The 23,123-nt window shown below is 36.0% G+C and overlaps 5 protein-coding genes and 2 pseudogenes across 7 annotated transcripts; 5 read left to right on the forward strand and 2 right to left on the reverse strand.

Moving 5' to 3' along the window:
- Positions 1–10: 10 nt before the first annotated feature.
- Positions 11–778, reverse strand: LOC147919499 (secreted RxLR effector protein 161 pseudogene; annotated as a pseudogene).
- Positions 779–3,906: 3,128 nt separating this feature from the next.
- LOC147919500 (uncharacterized) lies at positions 3,907–4,884 on the reverse strand (annotated as a pseudogene).
- A 3,101-nt stretch (positions 4,885–7,985) lies between these two features.
- LOC147919501 (uncharacterized) lies at positions 7,986–9,340 on the forward strand. The gene is made up of 2 exons (XM_087503989.1): positions 7,986–8,296; positions 8,392–9,340. Exons 1-2 carry the CDS (start codon positions 7,986–7,988, stop codon positions 9,338–9,340), a joined length of 1,260 nt encoding a protein of 419 aa, XP_087360115.1.
- Positions 9,341–9,401: 61 nt separating this feature from the next.
- On the forward strand, positions 9,402–11,099 carry LOC147919502 (uncharacterized). Its single transcript, XM_087503990.1, has one exon. The coding sequence runs from the start codon at positions 9,402–9,404 to the stop codon at positions 11,097–11,099; it is 1,698 nt and encodes a 565-aa protein (XP_087360116.1).
- A 1,088-nt stretch (positions 11,100–12,187) lies between these two features.
- LOC147919503 (uncharacterized) lies at positions 12,188–13,231 on the forward strand. Its single transcript, XM_087503991.1, has 2 exons — positions 12,188–12,211; positions 12,353–13,231. Exons 1-2 carry the CDS (start codon positions 12,188–12,190, stop codon positions 13,229–13,231), a joined length of 903 nt encoding a protein of 300 aa, XP_087360117.1.
- An 841-nt stretch (positions 13,232–14,072) lies between these two features.
- LOC104771449 (putative cyclin-A3-1) lies at positions 14,073–16,179 on the forward strand. Of its 2 annotated transcripts, none has more exons than XM_010495974.3 (7): positions 14,073–14,626; positions 14,715–14,947; positions 15,033–15,185; positions 15,331–15,364; positions 15,447–15,596; positions 15,688–15,822; positions 15,924–16,179. In XM_010495974.3, the coding sequence occupies exons 1-7, from the start codon at positions 14,309–14,311 to the stop codon at positions 15,993–15,995; spliced, it is 1,095 nt and encodes a 364-aa protein (XP_010494276.2). In that variant the 5' UTR covers positions 14,073–14,308; the 3' UTR covers positions 15,996–16,179. The 2 variants fall into 2 exon arrangements, with proteins under 2 accessions (XP_010494276.2, XP_010494275.2); XM_010495973.2 differs by having other exon boundaries at positions 14,122–14,626; positions 15,685–15,822.
- Positions 16,180–18,562: 2,383 nt separating this feature from the next.
- On the forward strand, positions 18,563–22,411 carry LOC104771450 (putative pumilio homolog 13). Of its 2 annotated transcripts, none has more exons than XM_087504498.1 (7): positions 18,563–19,025; positions 19,293–19,359; positions 19,605–20,524; positions 20,653–20,824; positions 21,363–21,535; positions 21,606–21,855; positions 21,952–22,411. In XM_087504498.1, the coding sequence occupies exons 3-7, from the start codon at positions 19,632–19,634 to the stop codon at positions 22,051–22,053; spliced, it is 1,590 nt and encodes a 529-aa protein (XP_087360624.1). In that variant the 5' UTR covers positions 18,563–19,025; positions 19,293–19,359; positions 19,605–19,631; the 3' UTR covers positions 22,054–22,411. The 2 variants fall into 2 exon arrangements, with proteins under 2 accessions (XP_087360624.1, XP_019097677.2); XM_019242132.2 differs by having other exon boundaries at positions 18,758–19,025; positions 19,615–20,524.
- The last annotated feature ends 712 nt before the right edge of the window (positions 22,412–23,123 follow it).

Raw genomic sequence — 23,123 nt, forward strand, 5'->3', positions numbered from 1 at the left:
GATGATAAACCTACTTCTTGAAAGTAGTAGTAGGTAGCGCCTTGGTAAATAAGTCCGCCAAATTTCCACTCGAACGAATCTCTAAAATGCGTACATCGCCATTTTTCTGCAGGTCGTGTGTGTAGAAGAACTTTGGTAGAATATGCTTCATTCTATCGCCTTTGATGTATTCGTCTTTAAGTTTTGCGATGCATGCAGCATTGTCTTCATACATAATTGTTGGAGCATCTTTCCCTGCACATAGACCACAATCTTCTCGAATATGATGAATTATGGATCTTAACCATACACACTCGCGGCTAGCTTCATGAATGGCCAAAATTTTTGCGTGATTAGTAGAGGTGGCTGTAATAGTTTGCTTCATAGAACGCCAAGAAATAGCAGTACCTCCACATGTAAATATATATCCTGTTTGTGATCTACCAGTATGGGGATTAGATAAGTATCCTGCATCTACAAAACCACTTAAATCTTTCTTGGAAAAATTGGAAAAGAATAAACCTATGTCTTTCGTACCTTGAAGGTAACGAAGTATATGTTTAATCCCATTCCAGTGCCGTCGAGTTGGGCATGAGCTAAACCTTGCTAATAAATTTACTGCAGATGATATATCAGGTCTTGTATGGCTAGCAAGGTACATTAATGCCCCTATTGCACTTAAGTATGGTACTTCAGGACCAAGAACTTCTTCATCATTTTCCCGAGGGTGGAATGGATCTTTTTCCACATCAAGTGTTCTTACAACCATTGGACTACTTAAGGGGTGTGCTCCATCCATATAGAACCTTTTAAGCACATTTTCCGTGTATGTCTCTTGATGCACCAAAATACCATTTTTTTAGGTGTTCAATTTGTAGTCCCAAACAAAATTTTGTTTTCCCGAGATCTTTCATCTCAAATTCTCTCTTCAAATATTCTACTGTGAAAGAAATCTCTGCATGAGTTCCCATGATATTTAAATCATCGACATATACTGCGATTATAACAAATCCTTTCTTAAATCTCTTTATAAATATGCATGGACTAACAGGATCATTCTTGTAGCCTACTTTTAGTAAGTACTCACTAAGACAATTATACCACATACGTCCTGACTGTTTTAATCCATAAAGAGATCGATTTAATTTTATGCAGTATTGATCTCGAGAATCAGGATTCACTGCTTCAGGCAGTTTAAATCCTTCTGGAACTTTCATATAAATATCATTTTCCAATGGTCCATATAAATAGGCTGTGACTACATCCATTAAACGTAAATCAAGTCCTTCTTTTATTGAGGAACCTGAAAGTAGTTGCATCCACCACAGGAGAGTATGTCTCTTCATAATCAATTCCAGGTCTTTGTGAAAAACCTTGTGCAACTAAACGTGCTTTATATCTCACAATTTTACCAATTTCATTCTTCTTTCGCACAAAAACCCATTTATGTCCCACTGGTTTTACACCTTTAGGTATATGGACTACTGGTCCAAAAACTTTTCTCTTTGCAAGAGATTTTAATTCTGCATCTATTGCTTCATTCCATTTTGGCCAATCACTTCTTTGTGTACACTCTGCAATAGATGTTGGTTCATGATCCTCATCTATAACATCAACTGCTACATTGTATGCAAACATATCATCGACGTCGATTTCCTTTCAGTTCCATTTTATTCCAGACAAGACATAATTAATTGAGATCTCTTCATCATCAGGTACCTGAATTTCTTTCTTTGTCATGTCTAAGGTCTCTTCTAGAGATTTTTCTTTCATAATTATTTCCTCTGTTTCACCATTGCTAATTTCTGCTCCTTTTCTTTTTCGAGGATTTTTATCTTTGGAACCAACGGGTCTACCACGTTTCAAACGTGTCTTAGACTCATTAGCAGTTTGATTTTGTCCTTCGGGATGTTTATTCTTATTGGAGCATTTACAGCTGGTATATATGATTTGATTACACTTTTTGGATCAGCAAACGTATCTGGCAATTGATTTGCTAAACTCTGTAAATGAATTATCTTTTGGACTTCTAATTCACACTCTTTAGTCCGAGGATCAAGATAAGCCATTGACAATTGATTCCAATTTATATCTTTATCCAGCTGTTTATTTTCTCCCCCTAATGTTGGGAAAACAGACTCATTAAAATGACAGTCTGCGAATCGAGCCTTGAATAAATCCCCTGTGGATGGCTCAAGATACTTTATTATTGATGGAGAATCAAATCCAACATATATTCCCAACCTCCTTTGAGGTCCCATCTTAGGTCGCTGTGGTGGAGCAATTGGAACATATACAACACATCCAAAAAGTTTAAGATGAGAAATATTTGGTTCCTGACCCATAACTAATTGTGATGGGGAGAACTTATGTTGACTTGTTGGTCTGATGTGAATCAGTTCTGCCGCATGTAATATAGCCTGTCCCAAAGCAGATATAGGGAGTTTTGATTTCATTAGTAATGGTCTAGCAATCAGCTGAAGGCGCTTGATTAGTGATTCTGCTAAGCCATTCTGTGTGTGAACATGTGCTACAGGATGTTCAACACTTATCCCTATAGACATGCAGTAGTCATTAAAAGCTTGAGATGTGAATTCACCAGCATTATCAAGACGAATTTTTTAAAAGGAAAATCTGGAAAATGTGCTCGTAGTCTAACCAACTGGGCAAGTAATCTTGCAAATGCTAGGTTTCGAGTTGATAACAAGGATACATGTAACCATCGACTAGATGCGTCAATTAAGACCATAAAATACCTAAAGGTTCCACATGATGGGTGAATAGGCCCACATATATCTCCTTGTATGCGTTCCAGAAAATTAATTTGTTCTTAATTTATCTTTGCTGGCGAAGGTCGTATAATCAACTTGCCTTGTGAACAAGCAACACATGAAAAATCATTAGGAAGAATCTTCGGGTTCTTTAATGAATGACCACATGAATTTGTTATTATCTTTTGCATCATTGTTGTGCCGGGGTGACCTAACCGGTCATGCCAAACTTTTAAAGTTTATGTGGACTTCTGGTTTACTATAGCATTTGCTTCAATTATATTAATTGTTGTATAGTAAAGCCCAATGACAAATGCAGGCAGTCTTTCCATAATATTTTTAGAGCCTTGGGTATTATTTGTGATTTGAAGGTATTCAGTGCTACCTTTGCTCATTGTCTCAATATAGTATCCATTTCTGCGGATATCTTTAAAACTTAATAAGTTTCTATGAGACTTAGGGGAGTATAATGCATCAACAATTTCTAATTTTGTTCCCATAGGCAATGATATATTAGCTCTTCCAAAGCCTTTAATTATCTTTGCACTACCAGTTACGGTACTTACACTTGCTTCTTTCATTGTTAAAGAGGAGAAATAACTCCTATTTTTTAAAATTGTATGACTAGTTGCACTGTCGGCCAAGCATAAATCTCAATATGGTATCCATTTCTGCGGATATCTTTAAAACTTAATAAGTTTCTATGAGACTTAGGGGAGTATAATGCATCAACAATTTCTAATTTTGTTCCCATAGGCAATGATATATTAGCTCTTCCAGAGCCTTCAATTATCTTTGCACTACCAGTTACGGTACTTACACTTGCTTCTTTCATTGTTAAAGAGGAGAAATAACTCCTATTTTTTAAAATTGTATGACTAGTTGCACTGTCGGCCAAGCATAAATCTCCACCATTCATTGTTCTTCAAATAAGTAAACAAGAATAAATTAATCTCATATAAGTATTACTTAATTAAAAAAAATATAAATAGAAATTTATAAATAAATAAATATCTTTATAAATCAACTTTAACCATGTCTCAAAATACATAAATGCATAGAATAAAATAAAATAAAATATGAAATCCAAATAACTAAAAGCCAAAAACAATAAAATAAGAGACAATGTTGAATAAATCTAGCTCTTCTAGCTTGATCAGATTTTCTCTTCTTCAGGAGGGAAGAAATCTGGAATGTCTAGGTGAGCAAGATCACCAAAGTCAAAATCATCTTCTCCATCTTCAAACACCATATTTGTCTCCACTTTCTTTCCCTTTTCCTTGATTGATTGTTGGTAGAGCTCAACAAGATGTTTTGGGGTACGACAAGTACGGGACCAATGGTCTTTTCCTCCACAACGGTAACATATATTCGGATATGTTGATTTTTCTTGTTTGTTACCACCTTTGTTTTCCCACTTCTGGTGAGAATGGTTCTTAAACTGAATCCCACGGCCACGGTCTCGACCGTATCCACGTCCACGACCACGACCACGATCTTGACCATTATTATTGGTCTTATCATAGGATATCACATTCGCTTCAGGGAATGGAGCAGAGCCAGAAGGGCGTAGTCCATGATTTTTCAACAACAGCTCATTTTGTTTCTCAGCTACAAGGAGACAAGAGATGAGTTGGGAATACTTCACGAATCCCTTCTCACGGTACTGTGTCTGCAGGACAATGTTATTAGCATGAAAAGTGGAGAATGTTTTCTCCAACTTGTCTGCATCCGTGATTTTCTCTCCACATAATTCCAATTTGGAAGTTATTTTGAACAAAGCTGAGTTGTACTCACTTACAGACTTGAAGTCTTATAATCTTAGGTGAGTCCAATCATAGCGAGCCTTAAGTAAGATCACAGTCTTCTGATGATCATACCTTTCCTTTAGATCATTCCAAAGGATTTGTGGGTCTTTCACACTCAAGTATTCATTCTTGAGATCCTCATGGAGGTGATGAGGAAGGAAAATCATAGCTTTGGATTTGTTCTTGCTTTGAGTTTGATTTCCTTCTTTGATGGTGTCAAGGAGATCTTTTTAATCTAGATGAATTTCAGCATCTAGTGCCCATGCCAAGTAGTTGTCTCCACTGATGTCAAGAACTCCAAATTCAAGACTAGTGAGTTTTGACATGACTGAAACAATGATTAAATTTCATAAATATATAACTATCAATCAAGATGAAAATATGCACGTAGAAATCAACAATGAAGATAAATAATAAATAATCAAATAGTAACCGAACACAATTGCAAAAATCAAAAGTGACATAGAAAAAGCTCAAACAGCAAATTAAGCATACATTCATTAATATTTTAGTATACGTACGTGCATAATTATATCAAAGTCATATATTAAACATTAGATTGACCAAATAAAGACGTAGATGAGTAGGTTATAGTAACAAAATATTATATTAGATGTAAACTATAAACAGATCTTATATATTAAAAGTAAAGTAAATAATACACATAATTATATTTACCAAATAGTAAAGATTTAGATAAATTATAGTAATAAAATATCAATCTATAAACAGATCTTATGTATTGAAAATAAAATATTATGTAATACATAAGTAGTTATAAAATATATTCATTATTATTATTATAATAATAGATTCTCTTCTTGTGAATCATTGAATCATAGTATGATAATTAAAGAATCAAACAATAAGCATGATTCTCTTCTTCGTTGAATCATTGAATTATGCTTCACCGATCTATATAATAAGGGAAAATTGGAAATAAAGGATCACTAAAAAAAAAATTGTTCATCTACACCTTTTTTTGAAAATGGTCATTTTTACCTAAAATACTCATAGAAATTAAAAACCCCAAATTTAACAAGTTTTAAAATGTGAAATATAGGAAAATAAGTAGATATACAATAATAGAGGTAATATAATTTTTTACAAAAAAAAAAAATTGTATAAGTTGTTTTTTTTATGGATAAAATTTGATATAAAAAATTTAGAAAACGTTTTCTACTGTTCTGAAAATTTAAGATGATGTGTTCTAACACTTTGTACATGTTATACTAAATTCAAGAACGGTTTCTGTTCTAAATAGTTTAGGGGCCCGAAATTCTGAATTCTACAAAATTCAGAATTTGTATTCTACGGTTTACTCTATGTTCTAAACGTTTTAGTATAATCTTTCTACGGTTTACTCTATGCTCTAAAATCGTTAGAATGTGTTTTATTCTTTTTACTCTATCTCTGAGAAAATTAGTTGACATCTACTACCAAAAAGTAGATTGTATATTCTGAAACTTTTAGTGATTGCTAAATATAGAAAGTTAATATTTAGAATAGGAAACCAATATTTATCCAAGATCGTATTTTATAAAAAAATAAAATAAAAAGTGTATACACTCTGATCACCCAAGTTTATTTTCCCTAGAGGATTTTTCTCTGATTTCTAATTTAAAATAAGACGGATGGGGAAGGAGAGAGTAGTCGTAAGGTGGAGAACTGATACGGAGGAGAGAGAGATTAATGTCGTCGACGGTCATATTGTGGTTACGGTCTATAACTTCTTCTTCCATCATCATCATCATCATCTTCTTCTTCTTCTTCTTCCTCTTCTTTGCTCTGCTTCCTTCTCTGTTCTCACGAAAAAAAAAAAGTTTTGAGAATGAGATTAATCACGTAATAATCATTTTGCCTTTGGAGTCTTGAAGTTGCATAGGCTTTATAGACTCGGTTTAAAGATTATGGTTCAAGTTCGGTTTAAATTAACAGTTAAACAGTTTACATGAATTTTGTAAAATTAATATAATCCACACTAACGATAATTGCGACGTGTTATTACATTAAATCTACGCCGCCGTGATGTGTCGCCGGCGTCTACCGTTTAACACTTTGGCGAAGGTATTCATGTATTGACATTTCCATCAACGATTCAATTTATGTATCTTGTATACTCTCTGGTTGATACATTCTCTCCTTACGGGGCCTGAAATGAAGTCCATGCTCATCTACCATTATGTTTGCAGCTTTGATGACATTGTCAATGTTGTGAAATGGCTCTTCCATTCCCTACAAAACACATCTAGCTCCATGAGAAACTGGAGACACTGGTTTAATCAGACCTTAAATATGATCTAAATATGTTGAATGCCACCGCCGTCGTCAATGTCATTGAAGATTTTTTGTTTTTGTTTTTTACGACTTCGTAAAAGGTGAAAGAGGAGAAAGAAAAAAGGGTTTGATGATTCATAGAAGTCTCTTAATCAATTAGAAGTTTAGGTTACCTTTTTTTGTTAATATATTTACGTAAATACATTAATTTTTAAAGTTATATGTATATTTTTTTGTTAATTTAGTTTTTAAAAATTGAGGGTAAAGCTGGGTTTTCATTATTATAAAACCTATATGACCAAACCTATCAAACTAAAGTTTAGATGGACATTTTTTGTAAAAAATGTCCTTTTTCTCCAATTTCCCCATATAATAATAGTCGTCGGTTTATGTGTATTGTTTGTTTCAGTATACGATGAACCATGAGTTGATAATAAACATGGTTCTATAGAACAAAGTAAATAAATAAGTAAACTAAAAATTCTATACCTTTTAGCTTCAAAGAGCGTGCTGATAACGTGTTATAGATAGACAAAAGTGGAGGAAGATATCAGTGTCTTATTCCAATGAATGAAATGTCCTTTATATAGGAATACAAAGAGAGAGAGTTTTGCTTGATGACAAAGTAAACCTAGTTTACAAGTAATTCTAGAGACTTCTAGAAGATGGACCTTATAATGGGCATCCATCTATTATTCATAACAATTCTAAGATATTTTCTAATAATTTTAACCGTTAAACCACATATTTTTTTATTACTTGAGTAATAAGTTTTCGTTTTGAAAAATTAAAATCACAACAAATGCATAAATAATCTACAATCTTATTAGTTTTATGTGTTTATGAATCATGATGATTCAACACAACTAAAAATAAATGTTAAATAAATCTTATTAGTTTTTGCTTAGGACACTCCTTTTCACCTAGAGGGTTTACTTCCGCTGGAGGGGCTAACGTATACCGGGAAATTTTCTGTTTTTCGCCGGATTTGAGAAGATCTTTTCTGTTTATTACGTAATATTTTGCGTATCTTTGAAGATTACGACCAAGTTTAACCTAGTTCATCAAACTTCAATATGCCGCCAGCCACAATTCTTCATTTCATCACCAGAAACTTCTGATTAATTATGTGCTTTTAGTATTGTTGCGAATGGAGTACGCTTTGGATACAGCTCTGCAAGAAATGTCACTAGAAGAAGATCAACCGATTGTATTGCAGAATCTGGCTCAGTTTAGTTCTTGTGTTCGCAATGAACAGAGCATCATCGGGAAGTTACTCTGTCCCGAAAATCAGAAGATGTCCAGTTTGATTCATGAGATGCCTCGGTTATGGCGAGTTTACAATCGGGCTAGGGGTATTGCATTACCTAATGATCGATTTCAGTTTCTGTTTGATTCAGAAACAGATCTCTCTACAGTGTTGGACACTGGTGCTTGGACTTTTAACGATTGGAGAGATGGGTGGAGGAGCCACCTTCTGACTACTTAAAGGTTCTACCCATATGGATAAGACTAAGGAACATACCGGTGAATCATAACACGTCGGATACCATCAGGGAGATCACATCGCGTATTGGTAGGGTTACTCATGTGGCCTTTGACCCCTTGAAACCACAGAGCAAAGGATACGTTAGAGTTTGTATCCTTTTTGACATGAGTAGGCCATTGAAGAATACTAGAGAGCTTCAACTACCATCTGGAAAGATTGTTACTATTGGAATTGAGTATGAGAGGATAAGACGAAGGTGCTATCAATTTCAATGCCTGACTCATGATAAGGAGAGGTGTACTTTAAATCCTTCAAACCGGCAAGTCGTTGCAACGGGAGGGACTAAAACTACACCAGTGGAGCGAAGTCGTCTCATTCCAAGAATAAGTAAGGATGACCCTTTATTTGGTGTCCTCACGGATGAGGATGTTGGAATTGATCCAATAACTGGCAAACCAAAAATTGCGAAGCCTGTTCTGGATGAAATGCGTAAATATTTGTCGGTTGCTGATCCTCAATTGAAGAAAGTTCATATTGAACGTGTTCGTCAATCTGTTTGGAACTTGGAGGGTGATGTTGCAAGCCAACAACGATTACTGAGATTGGAAGCACCACCGAGGTTCATCACAGATGAAAACAGGGGAAATGGGTTGGTGTTCAACTTTGAAGGTGTAGGTCCTGCTGAAAATGATGGGAAGGCACATTCGGCCCCAGTAGCAGGTTCGGGGAGATCTCTGAATGAAACGATGGTCCAAGATCAAGCTTACTCTGTTTCTCTTGTTTCAGCTCCTGTTTTTGGCTTGAGTGCAAAGGAAGTCAGGGATAATTTCTCTACTGGTAAGGCCCAAGCAATCCAGCATCACTCTGATAACTCTCCTTTGGTACCGATACCAGACTCTGAAGATGGTTTGTCATCAAAAAGGAAAGCTACAGAGGAGGCTATATTATCCTCTAAACTTGCCAAACGTGATGGTGAAAAGGTGATTCCGCATGAGGAATCACCGACGCAATTATAAGTTTCATGAGCTGGAATTGTCAAGGATTGGGGGCACCTTGACAATTCCTACATTAAGGGAGATGCATCGCGACCATTTCCCAGATTTCTTGTTCCTCCTGGAGACAAAAAACTCCAGTCAGCGTGTGGTGAATTTGCAGCAATCGTTAGGGTATGAGAACTCACATATTGTGGATCCAGTTGGCTTGAGTGGTGGTTTAGCTCTGTTCTGGAAGTCTACTTATGAGGTTGAGGTTCTCAGTTCTGATACAAGAGTTATTGATGTGGCAGTTAAACTTGGATCTGTGAGCTTCTATATCTCATGTGTGTATGGTGATCTTGTTTATCAGCACATGCAAGTGGTATGGCATAAGTTAATACATATTGGTGCAACGAGAGATGACCCTTGGTTAGTGGTGGGTGAGCTAAACGAAATCATGGGTAATACTGAGAAGATTGATGGACCAGCTCGGGCAGAATCAACGTTCTATTCCTTCAGGAATATGATTAGTGATTGTCGTCTACAGGAAGTTCCTAATCTTGGTAACAAGTTTTCTTGGGCAGGGGAAAAAAAAATGTGGATTCAGTGCTGCTTGGACAGAGCTTTGGGAAACGTAGCCTGGTTCCATCTATTTCCGAGAGTCCAAGCTGAATATTTGGAACGGATTGGCTCTGATCACAGACCAGTCTTGTTAAGATTTGTTAGTGAATATATGGCCCGTAAAGGACGGTTTATGTTCCAGAAGCGCTGGATATCAAAGCCAGATTTCAAAAGTGTTGTGAGAGCAGGGTGGTCTAAGGGGGATGAGACTGTGCACCACTCGATTCTGAATAGAATTGCTGATTGTAGGAGGGCGATATCTACTTCGAAAAGCTCGACTCAACAAAATTCAAAAACAGCCATTGACACTTTGCGCTTTCAGTTGGACAAGGAAAGTGCTAAAGTTCAACCAGATCTTCATCTGATAAAGAATCTACGGTGGGAATTGGCAGAGGCATACAGAGCCGAAGAGCTGTTCTGGAAACAGCAAAGTCGAGAAAAATGGATGCAGGAGGGAGACCGTAATACTCGGTTTTTTCATGGTAGTGTCCAACGAAGAAGGGTGCAAAATAGAATTTTATCCTTAGTAGATCACAATGATGTGGAACAATTTACAGAGGGATCTAAGGGAGAGGTAGCAATCGCATATTTTCGCACCATGTTCACTACGTCGAACCCTGAGATGATAAATGATGCTTTAGATGGGATGCTTCCACGGGTTACCACACAGATGAATGATGTACTGATCAAACCAGTAACAAGTGAGGAGATTAAGACTGCAGCCTTAAGTATCAAAGGGGATAGCACACCCGATGCAGATGGCATGTCCAAACATTTTTATCAGGAATTTTGGAACATTGTTGGTCCACAGGTGGTTGAGGAAGTAAAACAGTTTTTTGAATATGGTACCTTACAGCCGAAGTGGAACTTTACACAACTCTGTCTTCTTCCAAAGAAGCCTAATCCATCCAAAATGATGGATTTGCGACTAATCAGCCTCTGCTTGGTTCTATATAAAATTGCTTCCAAGGTGTTGTACAACAGGTTGAAACACTTTCTCCCGTCGATTGTGTCAGACACACAAGGAGCTTTTGTCTCGGGGCGTTTAATATCTGACAACATTTTGATTGCACATGAAATGATTCACGCGTTGAGGACGAATCAACAGTGTGATGAGGACTTCATGGCCATTAAAACTGACATGCCGAAGGCTTATGACCGGGTTGAGTGGAAGTTTTAGAAGAGTTACTCATTTGTATGGGGTTCCATATTAAATGGGTGCAGTGGATAATGAGTTGTGTTACGTCGGTAACTTACTCAGTGCTTTTAAATGGTTCATCATATGGATACATCAAGTTTGAACGTGGAATTCGCCAGGGGGATCCTCTTTCAACATTCTTATTCATTTTCTGTACTGAGGCATTGGTACACATAATGAACAGAGCTGAGATGGAGGGTCGTGTCACAGGAATGAAAATCTCCTCTTCCTGTCCATCGATCCAACATCTTTTGTTTGCAGATGATAGCTTATTTCTATGCCAACCAAACTTGAGAGAATGTTCAGAGTTTTTAAAGTGCCTGCAATTATATGGAAATGCCTCGGAACAAGAGATCAACCTCCAGAAGTCCGCGATAACTTTTGGAAAGAAGATAGATCCTTACATGCGACACTTACTTGGTCTGTATACAGGCATTGAACAAGAAGGAGGGACGGGCAAATACCTCGGGCTACCGGAATGCTTTAGTGGCTCCAAGAGGGATCTGTTACAATTCATCAGTGATAACTTAAAAGCGTGGGTTAGTGGTTGGTACGAAAAGACTTTATCCTTGGGTGGTAAAGAAGTTTTGCTCAAATCTGTAGCAATGGCACTTCCAGTTTATGCTATGTCATGCTTTCGGCTTACCAAACATCAGTGTCGACAACTTACCAATGCGATGTGTCAGTTCTGGTGGAACGCAAGTGAGGACAAGCATTAGATTCATTGGGTATCATGGGATAAGGTTTGTCAATCTAAGGAGCTTGGGGGACTTGGATTTCGTGACATTGGCTGTTTTAATAATGCATTACTAGCAAAACAGGGCTGGCGTATTCTTGACTCTCCCAACTCTTTATTAGCTCGAGTGTATAAGGCTAAATATTTTGTGGATGTCCCTTTCCTTGAGGCACGGCTCGGTTATAGGCCTTCTTATGCGTGGCGGAGCATATTATTTAGAAGAGAACTACTTTAACGTGGTGTCATAAAAACTATTGGTAATGGCCAAGATACTAATGTTTGGCTCGACAAATGGGTATTTGAGAACATGCCAAGAAGACCATTCAATAAAGAAATGACGATTGATTTGAACCTTAAGGTATAAGCCATTATCACAACTAATGGGGAATGGAATGTACCACGCCTTCAGGAATTGTTTCCACCCTGTGAGATCACTCGGATTCGATCCTTTCCTCCGGCACCAAGTCTCTCTGACAGTTTTATATGGGCGTTTACTCAGAATGGTCAGTACTCAATTAAAAGTGGGAATTGGCTTTTAGCACATGAGGTGGAAATCTTGAATCCAATCCCAGCTGATATGGTTTTTGTGAACAAAGAGAAACAAAGGGTGTGGAAGTTGCTGGCTGAGCCTAAGATTAGGATGTTCCTATGGCGATCTCTTTCAGGAGCACTGGCTGTTACAGACTGTGTGCATCGACATGGGCTTACAGTTACTCCTCCCTGTTCAATTTGTAATAGTGCAGAGGAGACAATTAATCATGTTTTGTTTGGTTGTTCATTAGCATGTGGAGTTTGGGCTGCAACAACTCTTCCAACTCCCCCACAAGGGTTCTCTGGGTCAGTAGCAGAAAACATCTCGTTTTTGCTGGAACTAATGGATAAGACAGATTTAGCTGTGGAGAGGAGGCAGGCTATACCGTGGTTTCTATGGGAGACTTGGAAAGCGCGAAACTCTATTATATTTGCGGACCGACTCCAGGATGCTCATGTTATTGTGGCTACGGCCTTAGAAGAGTCAGAGGAATGGTTAAAACAACAAAGGTTGATAATGCAGGAAACAGCCAACGGAACTACAAGGGAGCTACATATGGTTCACTATTGGATTAAACCTCCATTTGGTAAGCTCAAATGTAACATACATGCAGCTTGGACCAACGATTCGAGTTACAGCGGTGGTGCGTGGATCTTACGGAATCACACTGGAGATGTTTTATACCATGCAAGAGATGCTTTCTTACCACGATCAAACAGAATTGCAGCAGAGCTTAATTGTTTGCTATGGTGTCTGCAAAGTCTTAATGATCTTCATATCACTGCCTTTGAAGTTTGGACAGACTGTCATGCGGTGGTTTCGGCCATCGTTTCTCCGTTACATTAGCCAAGGTATCGTTCTGTTTTGGACAAGATCAATGATGTAGTACGGGTGATGGGGGAGTTCGGTATCAAACTTTCTTCACCGAAGGCCAATTCACTGGCCAGGACGATTGCATCTAGTGTCACAAGGGACGGACGACTTACCTCATACCTTGTGTTAGGTGGTCCAGCTTGGTTACACAACCAGATCGATGAGGTGTTTGGCGCAGAGTCTTCTAATGACTTACTTGGTTTTAGAGATCATGTTTTTCCCCTGTTGTTTTTATTTGTTTGGACTATCTTCTTTTTCATATCAGTAATGAATTGCGTTAAAAAAAAAGCTATAGAAAATCATACTTTAAATAAGATTTTTTAGAAATCTTAATAAAATCTTTTAAATATCTTTACTATAAAATTATTTATTTTAGTTGTGTTTGTAAAATGGATAGAAGGAAAATTAATTGTAGAGGTTGTTTTTTTTGGATGAATAATTGTAGAGGTTTGTTTGGATACCATCTATATAAATATTTTTCTATTTCATATTTATCTTTCTAATTTGGTTTTAAAATCAATAATATTTTATAAAATAAAAACTTCTCGTTCAAATGTATTTCAAAAATATTATATAGATTTTTCTACCAAATAAATAAAATGATAAAATCAGCGGATAATTAGAAGATTCATCAATTATCGCTAAAAACAAAACAAATAATTTTGGTTTGAAAGACCAAATAGGCAAATACTTTACTGGTTTAGCTTTTACATAATCACTACTGGGCCGATTCAGAAAGCCCATTAAACGTTTGATTTTACATAGACAGTGACGACATTTAATAATCATCTTCCTCGTTTACGATTTAGGTCTTCATGTGACGGCCAAATTAGCATTTTCCCGGTGAAAATTTTGAAGCTCGAAAAACACATAACAAAAACATCGCGCCAAACAAAAACTCAGCTTAATTTTTTCGAGAAATTCGAAAATAATCACAGAGACCGCCAAAAGTTTCAATCTTTATTCCAAAAATTTCCCAAAAATGTCTCTTCGCTTCTTCTCTTTTTCTCACCCATCTCTCTCCTTCCTTCTCATCCTCAACCTGAATCCATGGCCGACGACGATAAGGAGAACTGCGTTAGAATGACAAGAGCAGCGACGAAACGAAAAGCTGCCATGGCGGCGGCGACCATAGACGAAGAACGAATCAACAAGAAGAAGAGAGTCGTACTCGGAGAGCTTCCTAACTTATGCAACATCAAGAAGCCTCGAAGAAAAGCCACTAAGGTTATTACAACGAAACAGAAGAACCCAGTTTCGATTCCGACACTCGCAAACTCAAACTCAGACATTGACACGAGATCTGATGATCCTCAGATGTGTGCTCCTTATGTTACTTCAATCTTTGAGTATCTTCGTCAATTAGAGGTAAATAAACAAAAACCCATCTCTAAATTTTACAACTGTAGAAGAAAGAACCAAGCATTGAGTAGTTTTTGCTTGATTCACAATTCAGGGGAAAGCAAAGTCAAGACCTTTGATTGATTACATTGACAAGATTCAGAAAGATGTAACTTCGAGTATGAGAGGAGTTTTGGTTGATTGGTTAGTTGAAGTTGCTGAAGAATACAAACTTCTCTCAGAGACTCTTTACCTCGCTGTCTCTTACATTGATAGATTCTTGTCTCTCAAGACTGTTAATAGACAAAGGCTTCAGCTTTTGGGAGTTGCTTCAATGCTTATTGCTTCGTAAGACTACTCTTTCTCTTGTCTGTTTTGTTTTCTTTTGTTTTTGTTGTTTGCTTATTTGTGTTTTGGGTTTTGGATTTTGTAGAAAGTATGAAGAGATTACTCCTCCAAATGTGAATGACTTTTGTTACATCACAGACCATACTTACACGAAACAAGAGATTGTGAAGATGGAAGCTGATATACTTCTTGCTCTGGAGTTTGAATTAGGGAACCCAACAAGCAACACATTTCTAAGGTTAGGTTCTGATTCTTTTTGTTTGTTTGTCTAGTTCATTGTCTAATTGGTTATGTATCTGAGGTTAGAATCTATTGCAGAAGGCAGGTTTTGGTGTTCATTATCTCACTGTGTTTTTGTTTTTGGTTATGCTTGTCTTGTGCAGACGGTTCACAAGGGTTGCACAAGAAGATTTCCAAGTAAGCTCTCTTTTTAAATTGTGGCGTTTGCAATGTATAAAGTATCAATTGCTAAGACTTCTTTTTCTTTTCTTTCTTTTAGATGTCACCTTTACAGATGGAGTTTCTTTGTAGCTATCTTTCAGAGTTAAGCATGTTAGACTATAACTCTTTGAAGTTTCTTCCATCTATTGTGGCTGCTTCAGCTGTTTTTCTCGCTAGGTTCATCATCCGTCCAAAGCAACATCCCTGGGTAAGCCATTTCTTGCAAAGCGTATCTCGTTCTAATTCTATGTACACTAGTTTTACATAAGAAACTAAAGCGCTGGTGTTTAATGTAGCAGAATGTAATGTTAGAAGAATACACAAAATACAAAGCGGGTGATCTGAAAGAATGCGTGAGAATGATACATGACTTGTATCTGAGTAGAAAAGGTGGAGCTTTACAAGCTATAAGAGAGAAATACAAGCAGCATAAGGTAAACTAACTACTTTGAAATATGATGATTTGAGTTGAATGTGAAGTACCAATGTTCCTTTTGATTTACACGTTTCTCTCTGTCTATTTTGTTCATCACAGTTCAAGTGTGTGGCGACAATGCCTGTATCGCCAGAGCTGCCTCTTACGGTTTTTGAAGATGTCAACATTTAGTGAGAGCTTGACCAAAGATAGTATAAAACCAGGAACTCAGGAAGTGGTTTGTTGGTCTCGTTTCTTAGTGTTTTGGGTTTGTACATATCTTAGGACTACTTCTAGTTGTGATTAAGTATCTAAACTAATGTTCAAAGATTTTGGTTACAGAGTTAATGAAATTTTCGTTTGGATTTCGCCAAAACTGATAATACTCAAAAGATCTTTACTATACGCAAAAGATCTTTTTTTGCCAATGAGATCAGTTTGTTACTATACGCAAAAGATCTCTTTTTTAATGGTTATCATCCATCTATTTTTTATTCAGTGTAACATCGAGTGTTTTGGTTTAGTTCAGGTTGTAGTGTTTTTTTAATGTAAACTAGGGACCCAATTCAAAGAGTTGCTTAATATTATCAAAGCCAAAGTAGACACAATATGAAGTTTTTTTTTTTTGACAATACACAAAATGAAGTTATAACATGACAAAGAAAATTTACTTTGTCGAATCCAATAAATAAAATATAAAACAGATACAAAGTCAAGGACAACAAAACAACAAGGGGAGTATAGAAACAAAAGAGATAGTTGTGTTGGAAGTTGATTTCGGGTCGTACAGGTCAATCATGACGAGGTGTAGCCAATAAATGCCAGTTTCATGGAGATGAACAAACCATGAGAATATGAAACTGTACTTGGTAAAATTGTGACTTTTCGGCAGACATTTTGTGACTTGGTTACGGACACTTTGACTGTATAAATTTTGACTATAGAATTTTTAGTTAAAGAGATTTTAACTATATAATATTTGACTATAAATTTTTTTAGTTTTTCGTACTTAGCAAACCAAACGCCAGATATAAGTAGGTTTACGGATCGGAAGAGAACGTAAGATCCATTAAGAAACAGACCTATGGACTGTGAGTGAACATGGGCCCACTCAGAACATTATTTTAAAGAAAACCCTAGACTCGTAACTCTAGTTTTTTTTTCTCTTACAAGCTCTGCCACCTCTCTTCTTCCTCTTTTCTTTTGTGAAATTTCTTTATTTCTTATCATATTTTTTCTTCTTCTTTAATATATTTTTTAATTATTTTTCTAGTCATCTCTATTCCAAGTTCAAAACATTGTTTATCATTCATGGAACGAAAACGAATCAACCAAAAAACTCCATAAAATATAATTGTGTAAATCTTTCACAAATAAATATAGAGTTTCAGAGGTTGCTGGTTCGATCAACTTTATCAAATTTTTCTGTTTTTACTGGTGTTTTAGGTATCTTATCTTCTATAAATTCTAACGATGAACCTAAAATCTGATATTCGATTTAGAATTGAACCGGTTCAATCATCAATCCAGGTTTGGTTTACTAAATACGATTAATTTTCAAGTAATATTAGATTTTATTTTATTTCATTTTTATGTGAAAATATTAGATTATATATATATATATATATATAATGATAAAGATTCTAGGTGTAGGTTTTGAAAGATACGATAGATTCTGTTATGTAATTTTTGTAAAAATAAAATATATAGTTTAATGATTGAAATTGTAAAATTTACATGGAACAAGTAAATAAAAAATGATTAAATGGAATTAAAATTTTTAATAAAAAATTAGATATATTAAAAGAAATCCTAGACTTGTAATCCCAACAATCTTATCATCTTTTATCTCTCTTACAAGCGCCACCACCTTTCTTTTCCCTCTTTTCATTCATTTTTTTTGTTTTCCTTTATTTCTCATCATTATATTTCTTCTCCGATAATATGATTATTTTATTCATCGGAAAATTCTGATTTCCTTACATACATAGGTGATACTTACATTAGGCGAAAACTCTAGTGTGAGCAACAAAGTGTATATTTGTGGCAAACAAGCAATAAATGGTTTTTTTTTTTGCAAACTACTCTGTTTTGGTGAAAATTGTGTCTTTCCCAGCCGAGTGGCCAAGTTTTTCAACATAACTCAAAGAGATGCAAAGCGACAAGGGAGAATTCTTTACCTTTTCTTTAACTTTTATTACTTCGTCAAGCTAATATCAAAGTAGATAATTTGACACATAAAATACGTATTGAACCGCTGATGAGTTTATGTGAAAACAATATTGTGACTTGTTTGAGCTAATTTTATAAAGTTGTTGACAAAAAATGATTATTTATTCTTCTTCTCATCTCTATTTCGAGTTCAAAACATTGTTTAAGCATTCATGGAACGAATTATCAAAAAAAAAATTTGAAAAATAATGGTTTGAAACTTTTACAAATAGACACCACGTTTGGAGTGTTGCTGGTTCGATCCATTTTGTTGAATTTCTTTTTACTGATATTTTAGGTATTTTCTCTTTTAAAGATTTTGACGATAAATTTAAAGACTAATATCTGATTTACAATTGAACCGGTTCACTCAACTTTCCCAGTTTGGTTTTTTTTTTCAACCAAACATTAAATTAAATTAAAAAAGAACTCCAAGATTGATTGCCCAAACAGGAAGATAAAAGTTTACAAAAAAAAAATCAGAAATTATAGATCCCAGTTTGGTTTATAAAATGTTGTTTTTGATATTTTTTAATAATCAAAAAATTATAATTGCTAAGCATAAATTTAAAATAATTAGGTGAAATTAAATATTTTAATAAAAACAAGATATTTTAAAGAAAACCCTAGACTCGTAACTCTAATTTTTTTTTTCTCTTACAAGCACCGCCACCTCCCTTCTTCCTCTTTTCTTGTGGTTTTTCTTTATTTCTCATCATTTTGTTTCTTCTTCTTTAATATTTGATAATTATATTCTCGTCGTCTTTATTCCAAGTTCAAAACATTGTTTATCATTCATCGGATGAATCAGCACAAAAAAATCCAAAGAAGATAATGGTGTAAATCTTTCACAATTAAATGTAGAATTTTGAAGGGTTGGTGGTTCGATCAATTTTACCGAATTCTCTATCTTTAATGGTGTTTTAAGTATCTTATATTCTATAGATTCTGACGGTGAACCTAAAATCTGATATTCGATTTGCAATTGAACCGGTTCAATCGTCAATTCAGGTTTGGTTTACAAAGTATGGTTAATTTTCAAGTAATATTATATTTTATTATATTTCATTTTTATGAAAATATATTAGATTTTATATTTATGTTATTTGATATTAGAGATTTTAAGTGTAGATTTAGATATATACAAAAGAAGATTACGATAGATATTCTGATGTAATTATCGTTAAAAATAAAAATTATTGAAATTGTGAAAAAAAAGTATATCAAGACTTTGACTTGGAATATATTTTTCCTGACTATTTAATGTGCATGGGAAAGAAAAACTTAAGAAGAGGCAGAAGAAGCAATTGAAAGCGAAGGTGATAGAGAGATTTCTCAAAAAAACGTATTCAATCTCTCTTTTCCTTAAGTTTTTCTTTTGTTTTTTACTTTTTTTTTTTTTTTTTCCTCTGCAATTAAGTTTACCATAATCACGCCTTCCTCCATTAATCCCTAAATCCTCTTAAGTATCTCACCTTCCTTTTTTTCCCTTCGTATTATTTTTTTTTACAGATAAAAAAGTACTCTTTCTTAGTTCTTTCCCTAATATATATATTTACTCTTTTCACTTTTATTTTTTAATTTCCATAGATTTTTTCAGCTTCCTTGGAGAGAGTCATGGACAAGAAGTTTCGTGTCAACACTAACGGCGAACGCGACATCTGGTCAACGGCGGAGGAGACTCCGGAAACGGCAACGTTTAGGCGAGGTGGGACTCAGTCACAACCACCGCAGATGCAGCAGCAGCCGTCGTCTCAGTTTCATCAACCGGAGAGTTCTCACCAGAGAGTTTCTAATGGTTTCTTGAGTGATCTGCAAACCCTAGAATCCTCTTTTGGTGGCCTCTCTTTCTCTGATTCAACTGTTCGTCAGAACGGTCAACCGATGCCCCCTAATCGGTACAACCAGGTGATCAACGGCGGCGGTAGTGGCGTTGTTGGTGGTGGTAATGGGTACATGCCTCCTCTGAGTGTTGGTTACTACCAGCGTGAATTCGAAGAGATCCCGAGGTTTAATCGGATGCAGCAGAGACTGTCTGTTCAGAACGATTGTTCTAATCGATCGTCGTATGATACTTATGGGTTGCTTAACAATGGTTTCTTGAATGGAGTTTCTTATTCTTCAAGAAACCATGTCTCAGATCAGAACCCTTGGGACCACAGTAATGGCTTTGGGACTGGAATGAACAATCTTTGGATGGGTTTTGGTTATAACCATGATCAGGCGTTGGCTATGGCGAACTGGAGGGAGCCGCCATCGATACTTTCGATGGCTAAGGATAAAGATTTGAGAGACCATCTGCTGATGACTCTCTTGGGTCCTCAGGAGAGAGTTGATGTGATCTTCAACGCTCTCATTGCTCATCTCTTTGACTTGATGGTGGACTCTCATGCTAATGATGTCGTTAGGAGGCTTATGGACAAATGCAGCCCCGAACAGATCATTCAGATTCTTGATATGGTTACTCAGTCCCAGTCTCAGTTTGTTAACCTATGCTTTGATCCACTCGGGTAGACACTTCTGAATCTTTTTTTTGACTTTTGATATATATGATTATGCATTGCTTAGGGTCATGAATCTTTGTTTTTATGATTGCTATAGTTTGTAACTAGTAATGTCTTTGTTTTGGAGATATCAGAACCAAGGCAATGCAATCGCTGGTGATTAATATAAGACTTCGTTGTGGGGAGGATCAAATTTTGCGCTTCCTGGGAGCTATAACCATGGTAGCTCTTCGATTGTCAAGGAGCAGCAATGCTAAAGAAGTGATTTTGGAATGCTTTTGCCAGTTTACTTTCCTGCAGTGTAGGGTAAGCATCTCATTCGCAGTTGTCTGCTTCAGTACTTGGAAGTATATTATGTTAGAGATGATGGTTGGTCCTTTGTTATGTGAATGTGAATGTGAATGGATACCTCAAAATTTAAGTTGGTTAGTAATGAACCTTCTGTTGATAAACTTGAAATCTATTCATCTGATGAATCTTTGTTTCTGGTCATAGAGTTGTTTAGTACTTTTGCTTACTAAGATGAGCCCTTCTTTATCAAGCTTCAAGTCACTTTCTTATACCATATAGTTGAAGAGAATCCACTGTAGCAGCTCAAGTAGATTAGTCGATTTGCTTGTTGTCGGTTAAATTTTGCAATGTCTGTTTTATTCAGGTTCAAGATTTGTTATAGAATTCATGACTGAAAAGTATCCTAGAATCTGTAGTATAGTCTAACCTTAGTAACTTTATTTCTTGTGGTACAAGTAAAATGAGCCATGGATCATATTTTCATATGCTAAGTATTCTTGAGGAAATGACACTCTTTCTTCTCCATCTGTGTTTTGTCTTTTATCCTTCGCAGCATCTTGTTGAAGTTGTAGCTGGACACTGTTACCAGATAGCGATTGATCAACACGGCTGCTGCCTGATTCAGCAATGTTTTAACAATAAACGTCCGATGCCTTTTCAAATAAGGCAACGTTTTATTAGCGAGATAATCACTCATGCGTTGAAACTCTGCTTGAACTGCTACGGGTAAGCATAAGATGAATGATACACAAATCGTCTTTATTGTTTATTACTCACAAGTATGTTTTCCTTTCAGAAACTACGTGGTGCAATATGTCGTGGAGCTGGAAAACCAACAGGTGACAGAAGCGCTCGTGGTACAGCTGTTAGGGAGCTATGCATACCTCGCCCGTAACAAATATGGAAGTCATGCTGTCCAGAAGTTGCTGCAGCTAAAGAGTATCAACACTAGGTTGATCGTAAATGACTTGGTTCAAGAGATTGATACACTTCTTGTCGACCCGTTTGGGAACTATGTCATTCAAACCGCATGGTTTGTCTCTAAGGTAAAGGCCGCGTGTGCTTATACGTTTGTCTAAAACTTTGGTTTCTGCTTAGAGGGATGGTGAGATAATGAGGAATCTTGTTTGGTGTCTTTGCAGGATGATGTGCGCCACATGTTGAAGTGGCATATTGAGCGTAATATTCGGTTGATGAGGTGTAACAAGTTTGGGAACAAGATTCTGGAGAGGCTCAATCTCTAAAGGAGAGAGGAGGAGCCCAATGGTAGAAAAGAGAAACAATGTTGTTTGGTGTTTATTAGTTGGCTTTGGTGTTGTTAGCTTTCTCTGTTTTGATTGATTCAGATTTGTGTTGTTGCTGATTACTAGTATTTGATTAGCCGTTGTTGATGTTTTCTAGGTGAGAGTGTTCTCTGTGGGTGTTTTCTTTTACTTTAACGTTTTGTTAAATCATAGGATAATTGTTAGACACAGCACCAAAAAAAACACACCATGTCTTGTTTGTGTGAGATTTAAGTGTGTTTTGTGTTGTGTTCTGAGCTTTTTCTCTATGTAAAACTCTGAACTATTCTTTATTTTTAGAGTCATGATGTTTGTTGTCTTTTTTCTTCTTTTTTTCCATTATTGCTTACTTTGGTCAAAGCTCTTTGACTATCTCTGTTTCTGCTCCGTCCTAATTAGAAATGATACGTACTTTATATGTTCTGATGATAAGGCTGCTTTTTTTTTTTTTTTTTGACCTCCAATAAGGCTGCTTTTGCTCTTTTATTTTTTAGTGCTATAAATATCAACTCTATAAAGAAAAAAAGTGATTATTGAGATTTTGTGTTTTAATTGTCTCAAATAAATTTTCTTAGATCTTATCAGTGTTTTAAAACAAAATAAAAATCCGGATTGGTCGGCTGAACCGGTTGAAACATGAATCGGATACCAGTTTGCTTTGGTTGGCCAAAAAAACCCATGGAAAAAAAAAACAAAACCTTAAAAGCGAATCACATTATTGTGGACCTTGTTGGTATATTGTAATTTACAAACCTTCAGTCCTGTGAACCTCTAACGTAAATGTGACAGCAGCGTGGTGGTCAATGTGAGTGTGGAGTGAAGAGGATGGTTTATCCATTTGGAATCCTCAAAAGGAACGACATCAGTGTGGAAGTTAAGGAGAAGGGCATGTAGGTTTGTGCCCTTTTGGAGAGGAGAGGAGAAGTGGCTTACCCTTAACCACCACTTTTGAAAGGGTGGCTTGTTCGCGTTTGGGTTCTCTCCTATATCATGACATGACAACAATGAGGTTTCACAAAGGTTGCATGCAT

This window comes from Camelina sativa, chromosome 20 (genome assembly GCF_030686135.1).
Source record: "Camelina sativa cultivar CO46 ecotype springtype chromosome 20, ASM3068613v1".
Lineage (NCBI taxonomy): Eukaryota > Viridiplantae > Streptophyta > Magnoliopsida > Brassicales > Brassicaceae > Camelina > Camelina sativa.